Source organism: Sphaerodactylus townsendi, linkage group LG11 (assembly GCF_021028975.2).
Source record: "Sphaerodactylus townsendi isolate TG3544 linkage group LG11, MPM_Stown_v2.3, whole genome shotgun sequence".
Taxonomy (NCBI): domain Eukaryota; kingdom Metazoa; phylum Chordata; class Lepidosauria; order Squamata; family Sphaerodactylidae; genus Sphaerodactylus; species Sphaerodactylus townsendi.
The window spans coordinates 73,386,523-73,406,638 of record NC_059435.1 but is presented as its reverse complement, the minus strand read 5'-3'; the positions used below and the strand labels follow the sequence as shown (position 1 = coordinate 73,406,638).

General features: G+C 50.3%; 1 protein-coding gene across 2 annotated transcripts in view; it reads right to left on the bottom strand.

Annotated features, from left to right (window-relative positions):
* Positions 1–19,566, bottom strand: part of MINDY4 (MINDY lysine 48 deubiquitinase 4) — an 86,504-nt gene extending 66,938 nt beyond the window's left edge. For both annotated transcript variants that reach the window (XM_048511364.1, XM_048511365.1), the window contains exons 1-4: positions 19,426–19,566; positions 18,440–18,692; positions 16,424–16,866; positions 1,025–1,083 (exon numbers count right to left, since the gene is read on the bottom strand). In XM_048511364.1, coding sequence (XP_048367321.1) covers positions 1,025–1,083; positions 16,424–16,866; positions 18,440–18,517 — 580 coding nt within the window. In that variant the 5' untranslated portion in view covers positions 18,518–18,692; positions 19,426–19,566. The remainder of the gene's footprint in view (positions 1–1,024; positions 1,084–16,423; positions 16,867–18,439; positions 18,693–19,425) is intronic.
* Between the last annotated feature and the right edge of the window lie 550 nt (positions 19,567–20,116).

The window sequence follows — 20,116 nt, the reverse complement described above, 5'->3', positions numbered from 1 at the left end:
GTTGGCATGTCATATATCTGACGTCACCGTGATAAAGGACAAGAAAGTGACCATCATCGACATAGCAGTACCCGGTGACAGCAGGGTCATTGAAAAAGAACATGAGAAGGTCACGATTTGAAAATCGAGCTTCACGTCCCCGGCACAAACCAGCTGCGGTCGGCCCAGTGGTGATCGGCATCCTGGGCGCCATCCTGAAAACACTCGGGCAGCACTTGAAACATCTTCGAATCGACAAAATCAACATCTGTCAGATTCAGAAGGCAGCCCTGCTGGGATCCGCAGGAATACTACGAGGGTACATTACAACTTCCTAGGCCTCTGGGTGAGGCTCAAATTGGAATGAAAGGCCAGCAACCAGCTCAAGAACTGGCAGCTGCGAACTCAACCATATTAAAGTGGGTGTAATCAGTGGTGGGATCCAAAAAATTTAGTAACAGGTTCCCATGGTGGTTGGATTCAAACTGTGGCGTAGCGCCAATGGGGCTGGATGGGGCATGACGGGGGCGTGGCCGGGCCTTCTGGGGCAGGGCATTCCTGGGCGGGACTGTGGCAAGGACGCAGCCGCTGCGCCGGTCCTTGGGCGGGAGACGAATGCACGCAGGCGCAGGCTGCCACGCACGCTGGTGCACCTCTTGCTAGACCGCTTCAAGTTCTGCGCACTACTGCTGAGAGGAGGGGCGTAACTAAGGCAAAAATCACGTGGCAAAACCACCCATTAGTAACCCCCTCTCGGCACGCACAAATAATTAGTAACCTACTCTCGGGAACCTGTGAGAACCTGCTGGATCCCACCTCTGGGTGAAATGTTGAGGGTTTTGCCCTGGGTCAGAAAAATTTAATGGCCACACATTTAAATTTTCAGGTGAGCAGATTTAGGCCAAGCGCTAGGCAAAAAATTTTTAGCTTTACCAATGAAGGGAAATTGTCCGGGGAGATTGTGGGACCTCATTTCACGGAGGTTTCCGTGAAAAGTGACATCTAGCCAAAAGCTGCTTGGGAAAAAGAGTGTGAGATCACGTACCTAGCTCCAAAGCATCCTCCCCGCAGCTGCCTTGACTGGAAATGGACGCCAGAGTCCTTCTGGATTGAAAACAAATTAAGCGACAAATTACCACAAAAAGACCCCACCACAACACTGGATACTTTATTGAAGGTATTTTTATACCGCTTTTCCCTGCCAGCTCAAAGCAGGGTCACAGAAAAACGAACCACGAAAATCAGATAGACATCTAAAACTCAGAGAAGCTGTAAACATGGGAGTGAACAGGACACTACAGAAATGGGGGAAAGTCCTCTTGGACAGTGCTGGCTTAAAAGACTTGCTGAAAGAGCAAAAGAGATGGTATAGCCCTCTCCAGGCAGACTATCCCACAGAGATGGAGCTGCCTGTCCAGGGACTATTATCTATGTAATTGTGGTGCGTTCCCAATTCAATGTACCCCGTATATACCGGCGTATAAGACGACTGGGCGTATAAGACGACCCCCCCCCCCCACGTTTCCAGTTAAAATATAGAGTTTGGGATATACTCGCTGTATAAGACTATGTCAAATGCTTATGACATGCAGGTGCTGGACGTCTCTAGGAGAACTCCAAAGAATCGTGCCCCGAACAACTTGGGGGAATTTTCCCACTCAGAGGAAGAGGAGAAACTTGACCCCCCCCCTTTCACATTCACCAAGTTTCCAGATCATCTCTCCCTCTGGGGGGGAGGCGCACTGACAGTCTCCCGGTCAACTGCTCCAGGCACCACCACTGCCTTTCACTCCCCCCACCAAGATCCAGCACAGTGCTGAGGCCAGGCGCCGCACGCCAACGGCCGGGGAGAGGATGAGCGCCGACAGGGCTGACTCTAAAGGTAAAGCATGCACTAAGATCATGGCAGGTGGTGGCGACGGGCTGCAGTTGCACAGGCAGGGAGACAGGCCGGCGGCTGGGCAAGCTAGAGTAGGGCAAGTTTTGTGTTCAGGAGTGAGGAACTGAACCCAGTGCGCGGGGCAGCAGCAGAGCTGCTGCTCCACATCCTGGGCGCTCAGTACCACCCACTCAGTACCCGGCGTATAAGACGACCCCAGACTTTACAGATGATTTCCCAGGGTTCAAAAGTAGTCTTATACGCCAGTATATACGGTAACTGCCTTAAGACAACAAATCAATGCTGCTACAGAAAGATATATGTAACCAGCCTGCTATATGTAACCACTGCCAACTGTGCATTCTTTCCTTGGATTCCTTTTACTTTATGGTATTTCTGAACCCTGGGGCTTTGGTGAGAACAAACTTAGGGCTTCCTCTTGATATCTCTGGGTCCCATGGGGAAACTGTATTATGTCTTGTTATCTTCCAGTGGGGCAGGAAGCTTTCGAGGGTGCAGGCTCTTCTCTCTGCTTACCTGCTGCCAACCAGCTTCAACAAGGGGCATGCCTCAGTTCCAAAGACTGTTCTTCACAAACTCTTGGAAAAACGGGAGAGGGGCTTCCAGTGGGGAATAAAAGGGGACTCTGAATGCCAGTTTCATCAGCACTGGCTTTGCCAAGTATGGTGCTTCGATACCTCATCAAAAAACGCTACCGATCAATACTTCAGAGTTTATTGGCTTAAGCTTCCGAGACCTAACCCTGCCACAAAAGAGGCCCTTCCTTGGGCAGATACAATCTACCTCCTCACACATGGAGACCAGACTCTCTGGGAATAGAGAAGGTCCAACTGATTTAGCTCACAGATTGCTGTGTTAGTGGATTGTGTTTATAATGTAAAACTGTTTTGCAACGCCCGCATTTGTTTTTGGCAAACTGTTATGTAGTCACAACCCTTGGTTCAAATAAGTAACTGGAGAGCCATTTAAAGTAACAGCCGCTCGTAAGTTCAGCCCTGGCTGTTTGTTCAGGCGGACTTTGTGGTCCTTTCGGGGTCTAGTTCTTGCTCAGTTGGAGCCCGTTCACTTGCCTCACCCTAGTTTGCAATTCATTGTTACAGAGTGAATCATATTTAGGTTTTCTAAAGCCGGACAAAGCAGTACTAAATCCAGAGGTTAGAGCAGTGGTGGCGAACCTATGGCACGGGTGCCAGAGGTGGCACTCAGAGCCCTCTCTTTGGGCACTCACAAACAGAGTTCATCATGTGGGGAGAAAATCACACACACACACACCCCCACACACACACACTCATCTAGGCTGGCCTGGGCTGCTGGGCTCGATTATTAGCATTAAACCTAAGGCCTAGTTTTGGGGAAGCAGTATAGGTAACCCTGTTAAGCGTTGTTAAACCCCACTGATTTTCATGGGAAGAATTAAAGCGTGATCCTTTACCAGGGAGTAAGCTCGGTTGCTGGCAATGGGGTTTGCTTCTGAGTACACCCTCCTAGGGTCATGATTCACCTGTTGGAAGAGTTACACGGTTGCTTCAAAGCAAAGCCACCAACTACCACCAAGCTTACTCCTGAGTAACACACGCCTCACAGCCAACCATTTTTTCTAAACTAAAACCTCAGTATTCGGGTTAAATGGCCATGTTGGCACTTTGCGATAAATAAGTGGGTTTGGGGTTGCAGTTTGGGCACTTGGGTCTCGAAAAGGTTCGCCATCACTGGGTTAGAGGAACCAATTACAGAATTTGTTGCTGACTGGGGACCCCAGGCTGATTGGCTGAACTCACAGCTGAACCCAGACAGATGCTAACTACCTGATACTACCTGCCAACGGAACTCCTGTTCACTGGCAAATCTTCAGGATGTGGCTGGAAGGCACATAGTCAGTGTTGACGGCTCCTGGTTAGGAAATACCTGGAGATGTTGGGAGTGGAGCTGGGTGGGGGGGCAGGGTTGGGGGCTTCAGTGGGGTACAACACCCCATAGCCCACCTCCAAAGCACCTGTTTGCTCCAGGGAAACTAATTTCTGTTGTTTGGAGACCATTTGTAGTTCCAACTGATCTCCAGCTACCCCCTGTAGGTTAGCAACTCTGCATAATCAAGGAGAAGGAGGAGGAGGAGTTTGGATTTATACCCCACCTTTCTGTCTTGTAAGGAGACTCAAGGTGGCCTACAAGCTCGTTTCCCCTCCTCTCCCACAACAGATACCTCATGAGATAGGTGGGACTAAGAGAGTTCAGAGAGAACTGTGACTAGCCCAAGGTCACCCAACAGGAAGAAGAAGAAGAGTTTGGATTCATATCTCCCCTTTCTCTCCTGCAGGGGACTCAAAGGGGCTTACAATCTCCTTGCCCTTCCCCCCTCACAACAAACACCCTGTGAGGTAGGTGGGGCTGAGAGAGCTCCGAGAAGCTGTGACTAGCCCAAGGTCACCCAGCTGGCATGTGTGGGAGTGCACAGGCTAATCTGAATTCCCCAGATAAGCCTCCACAGCTCAGGCCGGCAGAGCGGGGAATCAAACCCGGTTCCTCCAGATTAGATACACGAGCTCTTAACCTCCTACGCCACTGCTGCTCCTAGAAGGAGGAAGAGGAGGAGGAGGAATTTGGATTTATATCCCACCTTTCTCTCCTGTAAGGAGACTCAAGGCAGCTTACAAACTCCTTTCCCTTCCTCTCCTCACAACAGACACCTTGTCCGGAAGGTGGGGCTGAGAGAGTTCTGAGAGAACTGTGACTAGCCCAAGGTCATCCAGCAGACTTCATGTGGAAGAGCAGGGAAACAAATCCAGTTCACCCAGTAGGGGTCTGCCGCTCATGTAGGGAATAAATCCGGTCCACCTGCTCTTAACCACGATTCCACCAACCATCCGGGGTGGAGAAGATCGGCCACGGCATGGAAATAAAAGAACTGAAATAAAAATGGACTACAGTGAAAGACAGTCAGCTTGTAGAAGTTATACGGGTCTGGGTTTGGCCAAGCCGAGATGGGATGGGATATCTCCTTCAAACTTTTTGTTAGAATATTCAGCATTCCTATTTCTTTCAGTAAATCCTCGCAGGAGTAAGATAGCTGCATTTACTTGGTTGTTTCTGTTCATGCCCGGCAGGTGAGCTGCTAGGTGTAGTTTTGTATGCTCCTCTTACTCCTCCTCCCTCTTTTTTTTTAACCCCTGCATCTTATTCTCCTGCTGCTGTACGTTTCTCCTTCTGCTGTGGTGTTGATGCCGTCTTGTTTTGTTACTATGTAAGTTTGTTTGCTTGCTTGTGCACTATGGCACGGGAATATTTTTTTGTCTTTCTCTCTTTGTTGTATCTATATTTGTAGCCTAATTTTTACAACTAGAATTTTAATAAAGGATCATTCCTTTTTAAAACTCTGTTGCGTTTTTGCTCTGCTAAAAACTGGGCAATTTCCGTTCTTCTACCGCTTTTTGCTTTGAGCTCCAACAATGAAAAGCAGGAAAATAATTAGCAAAGTCTTCTTTTAAAAAATCGTTTAGGATCTTCTGTGTGTAGCCTTGTATTCTAGGCGGCTTCTTGTGCCTTCTGGATACCGGTTCAGAGCTTTTTCAGGCATCTGGTTATTTATTACCTGGGAAAAATACCAACCCCAGCTCAACGGGGATGACTTCTAAGGGACGCCGTCCCACATCTGGGATTCCACAAATTTCCAGCAGAACAACGGGCACCGTGTCGTTACCTCAAGAACGGCTGGCTTGCCAGAGACCTCTTATTCATTTCCTTTCCCCGCTTGGTCTTTATTTTCTTTTCAGCAGGAGGGGAGCAAAGAAGGGAACACCCGTGTGACACTTCAGACTTTCCTAAGTTGGTTTCTGGCGCCCGGAGGGATGGCAGGTCGCCCGTCCCAGAAAAACATACCATGCCATCCTCTCATTTTCGCTCCCGGAAAAACCTTTCAGAAGTGGGTTCAAGAAAACGTGGCGGAATCCGCGCAGTGACTATATATGTACATGCCTAGGGTGGAAAATGAATCATCTGCGTTAGGAATGAGTCAAGGCATAAAACCTTGCCAACCATCTGAGGTGCAGAAGTTCGGTCACATTATGGAAATAATAGAGCTGAAAGGGAATAAAAATGGGCTGCAGTATGATCTGGTCAGCTTTGTCCATGGGTGCATGGATTGAAAGACTAGTTTCAGTGACCGGCAAACTGTGTAGGTCTGAGGAGGGCTGTCAAGTTGCTTCTGATAGTGGAGTCAGAAGTGATTTTATTCCATTTCTGATCTTGCTTTTAAATTAAGAAGAAGAAGGAGGAGGAGGAGGAGGAGGAGGAGTTTGGATTTATATCCCCCCTTTCTTTCCTGCAGGAGACTCAAAGGGGCTGACAATCTCCTTGCCCTCCCCCCCTCACAACAAACACCCTGTGAGGTAGGTGGGGCTGAGAGAGCTCCGAGAAGCTGTGACTAGCCCAAGGTCACCCAGCTGGCGTGTGTGGGAGTGCACAGGCTAACCTGAATTCCCCAGAGAAGCCTCCACAGCTCAGGCGGCAGAGCTGGGAATCAAACACAGTTCCTCCAGATTAGATACATGAGCTCTTAACCTCCTACGCCACTGCTGGAATTATGTTTTATTTCTGTGTAAGTTAGGTAGGAACACACTGTATTAGGTAGAAAGTAGGAATTATAGCTAGCTTTTGTATTTGCATCTGCACGGAACCTCCTTGGCTCAAGGCAGGAATCCACCCCTGCTCCACCTGGGCATGTCTCTTTCATTTGCTAAAACCATGAATGGATGTTGACAAAAGGGACCCCGGAAGAAGCGCCGCAATCTGCCTAATCCCGCCAGCCGGCACATAAGGGTGCCGTCGTCGTTACGTTTCGTTTCCTGACCCCAAGCACCCAAAGGACTCTTTTGTGTTTTTCCCACCAGTGCCTACCTCATCGCTTTGCCCTGCCTCTGCTGCGAAATTCAAGAAGGGACTGCCCACTGGACTCTGATTGGTTTCGATGTATTTGTAAATGTATGGTTGGTTGGTATGTTTTTGTGAATGAATGGATGTAGGCTGTCCTGTATTCCCCCGGACTCCCAGGCGGGAGAAAGTGTATATAAGTTATTGTAAAGCTGCTAGGCAGCGCAGTTGCCATGGTGTGGAGGTGCTGACACGTAGGTCAGCATCTCAATAAACTCATTTTTATTTCTTAATATTCTCGTTGTGTTGGGTCCTGTTTCTGTTCCTCTGCTGAGAGCTGGCAGTTCTGGGGAAATAAAGTTACCCAGGCAACGCGGTAACACTTCTGACTTATGAGGACCCCATTAATGACCCCATTAATTTTCTCCAAAATGCAGTATTGTTAACAGCCTTGCTCAGGTCTTGCAAACTGGAGACCAGGGGTGTTACCAGGCCGACCCGTGGTGGGCTCTGTGTTAAGATAACAGTGTCTCTACCTACCCTGCCAACCCTTGGGGTGCCTAACAGAGCTGCACCAAAATGCGGAGCCCATTCGTGGCACTGGCTAGTGTGCCCATGTAACCCCCATGCTCAGAATGGGTTGACCCAGAAAGGGGTGGAGACTCAAAGCAGCAGAAGGCTGCAGAGCTCATGTAGTTTGGAGGAGACAAGGCTACCAGACGCGGACCTTGGTTGTATAAGCCCTTAACACCTTGTTAAGGTAACTGCAATGTTGTTGGGAACTAGTGGGAAGGTAGTTGTTTGTTTTTGCTATGTTGTAAATGTTGGAGTTTATTGTTTCAGGGTTTTTTAGTGTTTGTAATGGGTGAGGGTTCTCCTGGAAACCTTCATCATGTTGAATCCTGTTCACCAAGCCCTTGGAGTCTTCAGGAGCCAACCCACTTGCAAAGAAGAATTGGACTTGGCAGTATCAGCAGACTGTAAATATAAGGACTTGAAAATGCAACCTGAACAGGACCTTGAAGTGTGACGTTACATGTTGGTGTTATATGTTATATGTTAAGAAAATAAACCATTTTGTTTTTAAAATTTGTTGTTGCAAACTCATTCCAAGTTCTGCCCCACAGAACCCACAGATAAGAGGTTACACCCACAAGGACAGAAAATCCTGTCTGGACTTGCCCTCGCACATACCTGCCTTACAAAACACCTGCCTCACACCCTTCCTAATGGGATTATTATGAGAAAACAGTGCCCCTGCCTCGAAAAGCGTTCCCATTCCGAGCCTCGGACTGTTTGCCTTGTGAAACCGAGGGACTTGTTAAAGCCCAAAACGTTCCTGCCAGTATTGTATTAATCCAAAACTACTACTTCTGACTAATCTCTCCCTAACTACCACCCTATTTACATGGCCTTTGTTTTACAGCTATGATTGACTTAAGTTTGATTCCCCACTCCTCCACGTGAGCGGTGAACTCGAATCTGGAGAACCAGGTTTGATTCCTCCGGGCTACTCCTCATGAAGCCTGCTGGGTGACCTTGGGCCAGTCCCAGTTCTTCAGAACCCTCTCAACCTAAGGTGGTGACTCCCAGGATTTTTTAGGCGAGTGGAGCGCACTATCTTCTGGGGTGCTCTCCTGTCACAGGGCAGGAAACAGGGGAGCGCCCCAGAAGGCAGTGCGGCAGCCTTCCAAAAATCGGGACATTTTTTAAAACCCGCGGGACGCGGGACAAATTAATCAAAAGCAGGACTGTCCTGCCAAAAGCGGGACGTCTGGTCGCACTATCTCAACCCCACCTACCTTACAAGGCATCTGTTGCAACGAGGGGAAGGGAAGGCATTTGTAAACCACTTTGAGACTCTTTAAAGGCAGAGGAAAGGGGAGTACGAATCCAAACTCCTTCTCCTCCTCGTTGTATAACAAGAGTTTCCCCACTCCTACATTTGTTTGAGAAACGAGGGGTATAAATCCAAACTCTTCCTCTAAAAATACATTGTGGACTCCAGGAAATGTCTTATGGAAGTGATACTTCGGGCACCATCGCACCCAGAGGCATCACACTGGATACTTTAGCTTTTACAAGACATTTCCTGGATTGTATCACCTCCCTCTCTCGGACGCTTTTCTTACACGTGTGGCGAAGGCAAGGAGAAAACCCTACAAGCAGTACATGCGATGCTAAGGAAGCAATCTATCCCACCAGGAAAATGTACCAGGAAGCAAAGAGGTCTCATCGTAAGGAAACCCTCCGGTGCTCTCCGCAGTCGGACAAGACTCCCCTTTTGATCTCCACACGTCGAAGGCCTGGTGTTTCCGCGACTGGCAAAGCTCCTGGAGGAAGACCCGCTGTTTTTACAAGAATGCATGCTTCCTCAACTGTTTCCTCTTTAGGACACAAGACAAATAAACAGAAGAGTTTATAAAACGAGGAAAGGTCTGCGGCAGTTTCCAAAACCGCCAACAGCAAGAGGAATAAGAACACGCCACACAGTTTGTCAGTTGGGAATTGTAGTCCATGAACATGGGCTGATGGGAATTGTAGTCCATGAACATCTGGAGTGCCATAGGTTGGCCACCCCTGGTCTAGCTCTATGAGACAGCAATCATCGGCCATGCTGACAGGGGCTGATGGGAATTGTAGTCCATGAACATCTGGAGTGCCATAGGTTGGCCACCCCTGGTCTAGCTCAATGAGACAGCGATCGTCGGGCATGCTGGCAGGGGCTGATGGGAATTGTAGTCCATGAACATCTGGAGTGCCATAGGTTGGCCACCCCTGGTCTAGCTCAATGAGATAGCGATTGTCAGCCATGCTGGCAGGGGCTGATGGGAATTGTAGTCCATGAACATCTGGAGTGCCATAGGTTGGCCACCCCTGCCATAGGTCAATTGAGTTAAACCCACAGACACTTCAGGGAGTCGAGAAAGGACAGCGGGCAACAACTCCAAAGTGAGCATTGTGTGGGCGGGGCCAATCGCAAAACAAAAAGTGGTTCCACATGAGAATGAGAGGTTCCATGGCAGGTGTCCTCCTCTGAGAGGATAGTATGGTGTAGTGGTTTCGAGAGGCACACTTCAATCTGGAGAAACGGATTGGGTTCCTTACTCTGCCACATGAGCAGCAAACCCGATTCTCCAGATTAGAATCCACCTGCTCTTAACCACTACGCCACCTGAAGCGTTGATTTTTTTTTCAATACAATACAACAACCTTTATTAGGCATATTAAAATAGGCTCCAGAGCATTACAGACATTTCTGAAGTACTAATCAAAAGTACATTCGAAACACAGACAGATAAACTGGATCTAGCATTGGACGTTACTTAGAAAATTCCGTCACTTGTAAAAGAAATGTTGCTACTTTTTCCAAGAGCACGGCCTCTGTGTTATTTAACAAAAGCTCCACAACAGAGTGGTCAGAGTCTCTTTCAGATTTGTCTAAGACCCGCCCAGGAGAGAAATTCCGAATACCCACATATCTCGGACAGTCAAGTATAATGTGAGCAAGCGTCTCCACTCGGTTTTTACAGTGTGGACAGACCCGATCCTGGAGAGGGATAGAAGCGTTGGTTTCATTTAAGGGAGCCAGGTGCCGTCAATGGAACGACTGGATGTTGGGTTTAATTCATCCGGCATTTTTCTAGCCTTAATTTATTTCAGCCAAAAGCAGCCTCTCTCGCTCGCCCCCTCCACACCTCCGGGAGCATTTTTTAAAAGCAGATAAAAATCCAGGCCGTTTGCACGTGCACACAAACGTGGGTGGAAAACGTGGCTCCCGTAGCGACCGTTGTGTTGAGAGCCCCACCCACATCCCGGAAGACATAAATTCACGTGCATCCATAGCTCCTTTGCATTTTTTTGCCCCCGGGAAAGAGAAGGGCCCTTCCATTGTCTGGAGAGCCTGTCTCTTTTCCAAACTGGAATTCAAGCCATGGGTTTGGCCCGGCATCGGCAAGTCTTGGGAGAAGGACTTATGGATGCGATTACTAATTTGATTGCTATTATTTATACAAGACTGCAAGGAATTGCAAGCAAGCTAAATGATCTGGAAATGCTTTCTCCCCATTCATGCACACACCCTTCACCATCACGTAAAAACAGCCCAGCTGGATCAGACCTAAAAAGGGACTCTGGAAGAAAGATTCATTAGTTATTCACTTCATTTATACCCTGTTTCTCTCACCCTGGCAAACCATTTGTTCATCTCTTCCCTTGAAAAGAAGAAGAAGAAGAAGAAGAAGAAGAAGAAGAAGAAGAAGAAGAAGAAGAAGAAGAAGAAGAAGAAGAAGAAGAAGAAGAAGAAGAAGATGAAGAAGATGAAGAAGAAGAGGAGGAGGAGGAGGAGTTTGGATTTATATCCCCCCTTTCTCTCCTGCAGGAGACTCAAAGGGGCTGGCGTGTGTGGGAGTGCACAGGCTAATCTGAATTCCCCAGAGAAGCCTCCACAGCTCAGGCGGCAGAGCTGGGAATCAAACCCGGTTCCTCCAGATTAGATACACGAGCTCCTAACCTACTATGCCACTGCTGCTCCTCATAACTCAGCTGAGACTTGACCGCAACTCCACTGAAACCAAGTACACATCCCCGCTGGTGCTCGAAAAAGGAGAAAAGGGCAGAGCGCCCAGCCTAACGTTTAGAAACTTTAAGTTCTCTTTCTTGTATGTTTGCTTAGAATATTTTTTTTAGTTTTTTTTAATATTATTTCATCGTTTTAACTGTTATACTTTGCTATGTTACTATTTTGTAATATTTTTTATATTCAACAAAGGTTTTTTTCCAAAAAGAAAAGAACCTCCACAACCCTTCTTCCTCAGGTGGACGGTCTCTATTTGGAGATTTCTCAGCAAGCTTGAGGCCTGCCTGGACTCTTCACCAGATGCAGAAGAGGGGAAAAGAAAATAGCCAGAAGCTCAGGACTGATGAAAAGCCAGGAGAGGCTTTGGGAAATGTCAAACCGCTGGTATGAAACAAATAAGGAACCTGGGGAATGAAAAGAATGAGAAAAGAATGTCTTGGCTTTAGTGATGAGGAGGGGAGGGGAGGAGGGGAGGGGAGGGGAGGGGAGGAAAGGTAACTACTCCGGGCTGCAATGCTGACCCATGAGCAATTAAGAAGAAGAAGAAGAGTTTGGATTTATATCCCCCCTCTTTCTCTCCTGTAGGAGACTCAAAGGGGCTGACAATCTCCTTGCCCTTCCCCCCCTCACAACAAACACCCTGTGAGGTAGGTGGGGCTGAGAGAGCTCCGAGAAGCTGGGACTAGCCCAAGGTCACCCAGCTGGCGTGTGTGGGAGTGCACAGGCTAATCTGAATTCCCCAGATAAGCCTCCACAGCTCAGGCAGCAGAGCTGGGAATCAAACCCGGTTCCTCCAGATTAGATACACGAGCTCTTAACCTCCTACACCACTGCTACTTGGCAATAGGGGCCAATTTGTCAGTTACAAATTGCGACCCTGATTGATGCTCAGCCCCATCCAAAGCTCTGGGCAGTGGTAGGCGGCACTGCTGTGGTGCCACCCGGCTGCCTCGGAAAGGGCTTTCCCGCGATGTGGGGAGCAAAAAATGCAAAAAGACACACACGTCCGCCACTGGAAAGGGACTGTCTCTGGGTGGTGTAACTCTGAGGGCCAAGGGGTCACACTCCCGGCCCTAAAACCTGGGTGGGAGCCAATTAAAGTCGGCTCCACTCAGTGGTGGGATCCAAACATGGTGGTGGGATTCAAACTGTGGCGTAGTTTTACCAATGGGAACGGCGGGGGCGTGTACGGGCATTCTCGAGGAGTGCGCAGGAGCATTCCTGGGCGGGGCTGTGGCAAGGACCTTGGCCACTGCGCCAGTCGCTTGGCCGAGGAAGCGAGATGCACGCAGTGCTGCAGGCTGCCTATCCGCGCCCGGTGCACCTCCTCAGCTAGACTGCTTCAAAGTTCTGCTGCTACTGCTTTGAGAGGAGGAGACCGTAACCAAGGCCAAAATCACGATGGCAAAATCACCAATTCTCACCAGTAACCCCTCTCGGCACACACAAATGAATTAGTAACCTACTCTCGGGAACCTGTGAGAACCTGCTGGATCCCACCTCTGGTAAGCACCCCAGGGAGGGCAAATGTGCCGCAGCAAGGCCTCTCTGCTCCCCCAAACCCGTTCACTCCCACCTGGATGGGGCTGTAAGTTTCAAAGTGGCAGCTCATAAGAGAAAATGAAAGATTGTCTGTCTCTCTGTCCCGCCCAACTCTCTATCATCTGGCTGGCTGGCTGCCTCTCTCCCTCCCTCCCTCTCTCTCTCTCTCTCAGAGTTGGTGGAACGCTAATGCCAGGGACTATCAGCACAAAAAAGCTCTGTCTGTCTCTCGCTCAGAACTCTGGGTAGCAGATGTGGCTGTCTCTTCCCCATGTTAATCTCCCCAGCAACCCTGTAAGGTAGGCTGTGCTGAATGTATGCACTTGGCTCAAAATTATAGAAGAGGCCCCTTCCGCACATGCAGAATAATGCCCTTTCAATCCTCTTTCAGTGCACTTTGAAGCTGTGCAGAATAGCCAAATTCACTTGCAAGCAATTGTGAAAGGGGATTGAAAGTGCATTATTCTGCACGTGCGGAAGGGGCCTTAGAAAGCTTCACGGCAGAATGGAAATTTGAACCTGGCCCAGTACTCTAACTGCTACAGCACAACGGCTCCATCTACTCTAACAGAGATGCTTCTTTAGAACCAAGAGATGAAGGCAAAAAACCCCTCCCTGGTTGTTAACTTGACCTATTTCCAGGATTTTTGAGGTACGCTTCTCCAGGAGGTTCTATTTCTGCCACCATTCCAGAGGTGGGATCCAGCAGGTTCTCACAGGTTCCTGAGAGGAGGTTACTAATTATTTGTGTGTGCCGAGAGCGGGTTACTAAGTGGTGATTTTGCCACGTGATTTTGGCCTTAGTGACGCCCCTCCTCTCAGCAGTAGCGCGCAGAACTTGAAGCAGTCTAGCAGGAGGTGCACCGGCGTGCGTGGCAGCCTGCGCCTGCGTGCATTCGTTTCCCGCCCAAGGACCGGCACAGCGGCTGCGTCCTTGCCCCAGCCCCGCCCAGGAATGCCCCGCCCCCGGAATGCCCGACTACACCCCTGTCGTGCCCCGCCCAGCCCCATTGGCGCTACGCCACAGTTTGAATCCCTCCACCATGGGAACCTGTTACTAAAATTTTTGGATCCCACCACTGCACCATTCCCATTTAGAGACCTTCGGTCCACTTCTTTTTTTTGAGCCACAATATTTACTTGTAGCAAAATGCACGCCATGTTGTCCAAAGAAGGGCTTTTTTGCTCTGAAACGGCACCCGATTTCCTCAGATGACCCAAATATTATGAGAGAAAATCCTCTCTCTGGCTCCCACCCGTAATTCCACGAACGGTGCAACATCCCAACTCCCCCATGATTTAAGACTCAGGAGGAATCCAGCATTTCAGCCTTTCCTTCTGGGGAAGGCGTCCCGAGCCAGCTTCAAAGAGGGCAACTCCTTTGCTTAAAGGTCAGCCTTCTCCGGTGCTTTCCGCATTACTCGGAGAATTTTGGCCCCAAAGCCTGCAGGTCGCGACAGGGCAACGCCAACGGCGGAACGAGGCGGCAGTGACCGGCCGGGCGGTGATTGCTTTTAAAAGGGAGCCCTCTGCTGACGTTCCAGAAACACTGCTGGCATCTCGGATTAAAGAAGACATTTGCAAGACGTTGTTTCAGTGCAAAAAGGAATTGTATTGTCGAAGGCTTTCACGGCCGGAATCACTTGGGTGCTGTGTGGTTTCCGGGCTGTATGGCCGTGTTCTAGCAGCATTCTCTCCTGACGTTTCGCCTGCATCTGTGGCTGGCATCTTCAGAGGATCTGATAGGAGAGATGGAAAGCAAGTGGAGTATTTATACTGTGAGGTCAAAAGGTGAGGCCCTCTGACTTCTCAGGCTACAGACTTCTTTGAGACTCACATACCAGGCTACTCTATTCAGATGACCTCACCTTTTCACCTCACAGTATATATACTCCACTTGCTTTCCATTCCTACCATCAGATCCTCTGAAGATGCCAGCCACAGATGCAGGCGAAACATCAGGAGAGAATGCTGCTAGAACACGGCCATACAGCCCAGAAACCACACAGCACCCCACTGGTTGTGGTGGGTTTTCCGGGCTGTGTAGCCGTGGTCGGGTGGATCTTGTTCCTAACGTTTTGCCTCATCTGTGGCTGGCATCTTCAGAGGTGTATCACAGAGGGAAGTCGGTGGGTTTTCCAGTGTGGACACAGTGTGTAACAGACTTCTGACACAGTGTGTAATAGACTTCTCTCTGTGATACACCTCTGAAGATGCCAGCCACAGATGCAGGCAAAACATTAGGAACAAGATCCACCAGACCATGGCCACACAGCCTGGAAAACCCACCACAACCAACTAACATTAACTTTTAATTACCTCACGTGTTCTAAGTTTCTGATTCCTTGGACTACCATTAGTTATTCAGACTCCAGCAAACAAGACTAAACATCCTCACAGATCCTCTGAAGATGCCAGCCACAGATGCAGGCGAAACGTCAGGAGAGAATGTTGCTAGAACACGGCCATACAGCCCGGAAACCACACAGCACCCAAAAAGAAATTCACGGGAAGGTGGACTTTATGTACGGACAGCTTACCAATGCCTCTTTCCTGCACACCAAGCCCAGCTTTACAAGGAAGGAGACCCCCGGATGTTAGTAGATCGAACGCCGGCTTGGCCATTTTAATGAGTTTAATGCTGGCCACAGCATCCCTGACAAGCGTTTGTCCAGCCACTGCTTAAAGACTGCCAGCGATGGGGAGCTTACCCCCACGCGAGGCAGCAGTGTTGCACAACTCTTGCTATAATTTTTTCCCCTAATATCCAGTCAGAACCTTTCTGCTCATAATTTATACCAGTTATTGTGAGTATAAATTAAGGGGAGAAAGGTTCTGAAAGGATATTGGGGGGGGATTGTTCTCAGGGTGGTGGTGAGAGAGAAGCTGGGCTCAGGAGATACCCTACCTTAAATGGGGAGCTGGAAACCCTACTCATGGCCTTGTACGGGAGGCTGGGTATCACAACTTCTGGTCGAAGACCGCAGTTCAGTGGTGGGATCCAAAAAATTTAGTAACAGGTTCCCATGGTGGTGGGATTCAAACTGTGCCGTAGCGCCAATGGGGATGGGAGGGGCACGACGGGGGTGTGGCTGGGCATTCCGGGGGCGGGGCATTCCTGGGCGGGGCTGTGGCAAAGACGCAGCCACTGTGCCGGTCCTTGGGCCGGAAACGAATGCACGCAGGCGCAGGCTGCCACACACGCCGGTGCACCTCCTGCTAGACTGCTTCAAGTTCTGTGCGCTACTGCTGAGAGGAGGGGCATACCTGAGGCAAAAATCACGTGGCAAAATCACCACTTAGTAACCCCCTCTCGGCACACACAAATAATTAGTAACCTACTCTCGGGAACCTGTGAGAACCTGCTGGATCCCACCTCTGCCGCTGTTCTATTCTCTCTCCACTTAACACCAAAACCTACTCCAGACTCGTAGCTGATGCTGTAAACTTGTGGAAGGAACTGAAATATCTACCCAGCACCAGCACCGACAGGGACATGCGAGAGGTTGCATCGAAACACCACATAAACGTTATCTCACAAGGCTCTGTCATTCTCCTACCTGCAATCCAAAAACTGAGCTTCGCTCTTTCTGTTCTCTTTTTTCTCGCCTTCCAGGGGCCTCTGAAAACCAGTTAGTTGGTAGCTTTTCTCGTTTGCCTTCGGATCGCGGCTAGATGCAGATTTCCTGACTCCATCTTGGGGACCGTCAGACAGCCGCCTGCCCGGCAGGTCGCTTTCATCTTGGATGGAATGTCTGGCTTTCCAGTCCCCTCTGCTTGCATGGGGACTGAACAACGTCTTGGAGGAATGCTCCTTCCCTTCGTCCAGGGAACTGGCAGAGCGTAAAGAGAGGAGATTCGCAGGTTGTCTAGCAGTTCCTTCAGTCTCGGGGAAATTTTTGCTTGCTGTGCTGAAAATGCTTTTTGTATTGTCTTCCTCTCGCAGTTGGGCTGGGTTACTGACCCCAGAGGGTCGTTTCAGATGCCTTCTTTTCAAAGAATCCTAAAATACGTTGCCCAGGAAGAATACACATGGTTATGAGGCCCTGTATGCATGCCAACATTAAACCAAGACCCGCAAGGTTTCCAAACTGAGGTTCGTAGGCAGCCATTTTGAAAATATACATCGAATGACAATCAATCAAAGTGGACAATCAAAGATAAGCAAATAGACTGGGCAAAATTAAAATCTATGGCTGAGGAAGAAGAAGAGAAGAAGAAGAGTTTGGATTTATATCCCCCCTTTCTCTCCTGCAGGAGACTCAAAGGGGCTGACAATCTCCTTGCCCTTCCCCCCTCACAACAAACACCCTGTGAGGTGGGTGGGGCTGAGAGAGCTCCGAGAAGCTGTGACTAGCCCAAGGTCACCCAGCTGGCGTGTGTGGGAGTGCACAGGCTAATCTGAATTCCCCAGAGAAGCCTCCACAGTTCAGGCGGCAGAGCGGGGAATCAAACCCAGTGGAAGTGGAATCATTTCAACACGAAACAGGTATCAGCAGCAAGCTCATCCCATGTTTGGTCTCTTTGCCCTGCTGTGGACTTCATAATTTTCTCTGACATTTTGGGGGGTAGAGTCTTGGGATGGTGGGGTTTGGGGAGAGGAAGAAGAAGAGTTTGGATTTATAGCCGGCCTTTCTCTCCTGTGAGGAGACTCAAGGTGGCTTACAAGCTCCTTTCCCTTCCTCTCCCAACAACAGACACCTGGTGAGGTAGGCAGGGCTGAGAGAGTTCAGAGAGAACTGTGACTAGCCCAAGGTCACACAACAGGAACGTAGGCGTGCGGAAACACATCTGGTTCACCAGATAAGCCTCTGCCACTCAGGTGGAGGAGTGGGGAATCAAACCCAGTTCTCCAGATTAGAATCCCCCTGCTCTTAACCACTACACCATGCTGGCCCTCAGGGGCCCTGCCGTAGCCTCCAGAGCCACCTTTTTCTTCAGAGGAACTGCACTCCATAGTCTGGAGATCAGTTGTAGTTCTGGGAGATCACCGGGCCTCACCTGGAGATTAACCCTATTTTACGATTGTTTCTAATTTAGGAAGCCACCCGGATACTTTCCCGGGGGAATACATTTCAATCAATCAATCAATCAATCAATCAATCAATCAATCAATCAATCAATCAAAACGGGAAACAGGTATATAAAAGAAAACAACAAGCTGATTGTGGTGGGTTTTCCGGGCTGCATGGCCATGGTCTTGTGAATTTTATTCCTAACGTTTCATCTGCATCTGTGGCTGGCATCTTTGGAGCTGTATCCAGCGGTGGGATTCAAATAATTTAACAGTTTCAAATAATTTAACGGTTCTGGTGGTGGGATTCAAATAATTTAACAACTGGTTGTTTACAAGTACCATTTTAACAACCGGCTCTGCCGAAGTGGTGCGAACCTGCTGAATCCCACCACTGGGTGTATCACAGAGGGAAGTCTGTCAAAACGCTGGGAACAAGATCCACCAGACCACGGCCACACAGCCCGGAAAACCCACCAGAACCAGTTGAATCCAGCCGTGGAAGCCTTCAACAATACATAAGACAGCAAGCAATCACATGCTTAGGATCAAAGGCAAGAACCTCTTGAAAGCTGGCGGTCGGACCGGCCATCATGCCTCGGATGATGAGGCCCGGTTTGGTCCGGAGTTTGTCTCTCATGGCTGTTCTGGTCTCCAAAGACTGCTCGGGAGTTCTAGGCTCCCCTCTGCTATTTTGAAGTGTTTTCTCTCCTTCAGGCAGCAAACTCTCCAATGCCTGCCCGGTCTTGCCCTTCTTGTTTTCCACGCAAGGCCTGTGGGAAGTCAGGCTGGTCACCTCCTCGGTGATTTCATCGCTGCAAAGGTTACACAGATGTGAGAGCAAATGGAAGAATGTGACGATTAATCATTCCGGTAGGAATTCCTCCAACTGAACCAATTCATATACACAGCACACAGATTTCAACACAGATGAGTGTTCTGCAATACAGGCCCTTTCCCCGCTCACCGTTTGCTGCGTGCTAATCTCGCCGAGTCAGGGTCTGTCAACGTTGTTACAATTAAAGCTTTAAATGTTGAACTGTTAACTGAGCCAATGAGTCTTACATTCTGCTTTAGCTGGGTGTAGGGCACCTAAATAACCACCTGGGAAGCAGAACACCGGGAACAGGAAGTTGAAGAATCTAGTTCCTGCCTCCCTAACAGAAGGTTGTAGAAACACCCACTCAAGATGGCCTCCGCCTCCAGGAGAATGGACCCATGTGAAGTTCTTGCCCAAATTGGGATATTTCCCCTCATCAACTCATTATATTTGTACTGCGCAGAATCCACCGTAAACTGTGTAACACCTTGAAATGGAAACTAGCTGATGATTTAAACTTTCAGTAAATATCTTGGAAATACTGTCAGCTTAGCAAGTAGTTAATATATTCAGTCCATTCAGACTGCTAGCCATTTCTGTGCAAATCTTTACTTAAGTATCTGGGGGGTGGGGTTATTCCTTCTCAAAATAAGTAGCTGTAGATCTATGTGCTGGTTATGATAAGGGTGATTTCAAGAAAGCTGTCAGATAAAAGTGGGTATATTTACCTGCAGTTCTGAGCCTGGTTTGTTTGAGGCACTGTTCTCACACAGGTGTCTTCGTCAGAGAAGGAATTCAGGAATACAGAGGTCTTTGGATTTCTAAACTCGAACTTCTTGTTCTGTGGGATGTTTGGGCTTCTAGGGTGGGGGGGGGGGGGGGTGGGGGGGGGGGGGGGTGGGGGGGGGGGGGGGTGGGGGGGGGGGGGGGTGGGGGGGGGGGGGGGTGGGGGGGGGGGGGGGTGGGGGGGGGGGGGGGTGGGGGGGGGGGGGGGTGGGGGGGGGGGGGGGTGGGGGGGGGGGGGGGTGGGGGGGGGGGGGGGTGGGGGGGGGGGGGGGTGGGGGGGGGGGGGGGTGGGGGGGGGGGGGGGTGGGGGGGGGGGGGGGTGGGGGGGGGGGGGGGTGGGGGGGGGGGGGGGTGGGGGGGGGGGGGGGTGGGGGGGGGGGGGGGTGGGGGGGGGGGGGGGTGGGGGGGGGGGGGGGTGGGGGGGGGGGGGGGTGGGGGGGGGGGGGGGTGGGGGGGGGGGGGGGTGGGGGGGGGGGGGGGTGGGGGGGGGGGGGGGTGGGGGGGGGGGGGGGTGGGGGGGGGGGGGGGTGGGGGGGGGGGGGGGTGGGGGGGGGGGGGGGTGGGGGGGGGGGGGGGTGGGGGGGGGGGGGGGTGGGGGGGGGGGGGGGTGGGGGGGGGGGGGGGTGGGGGGGG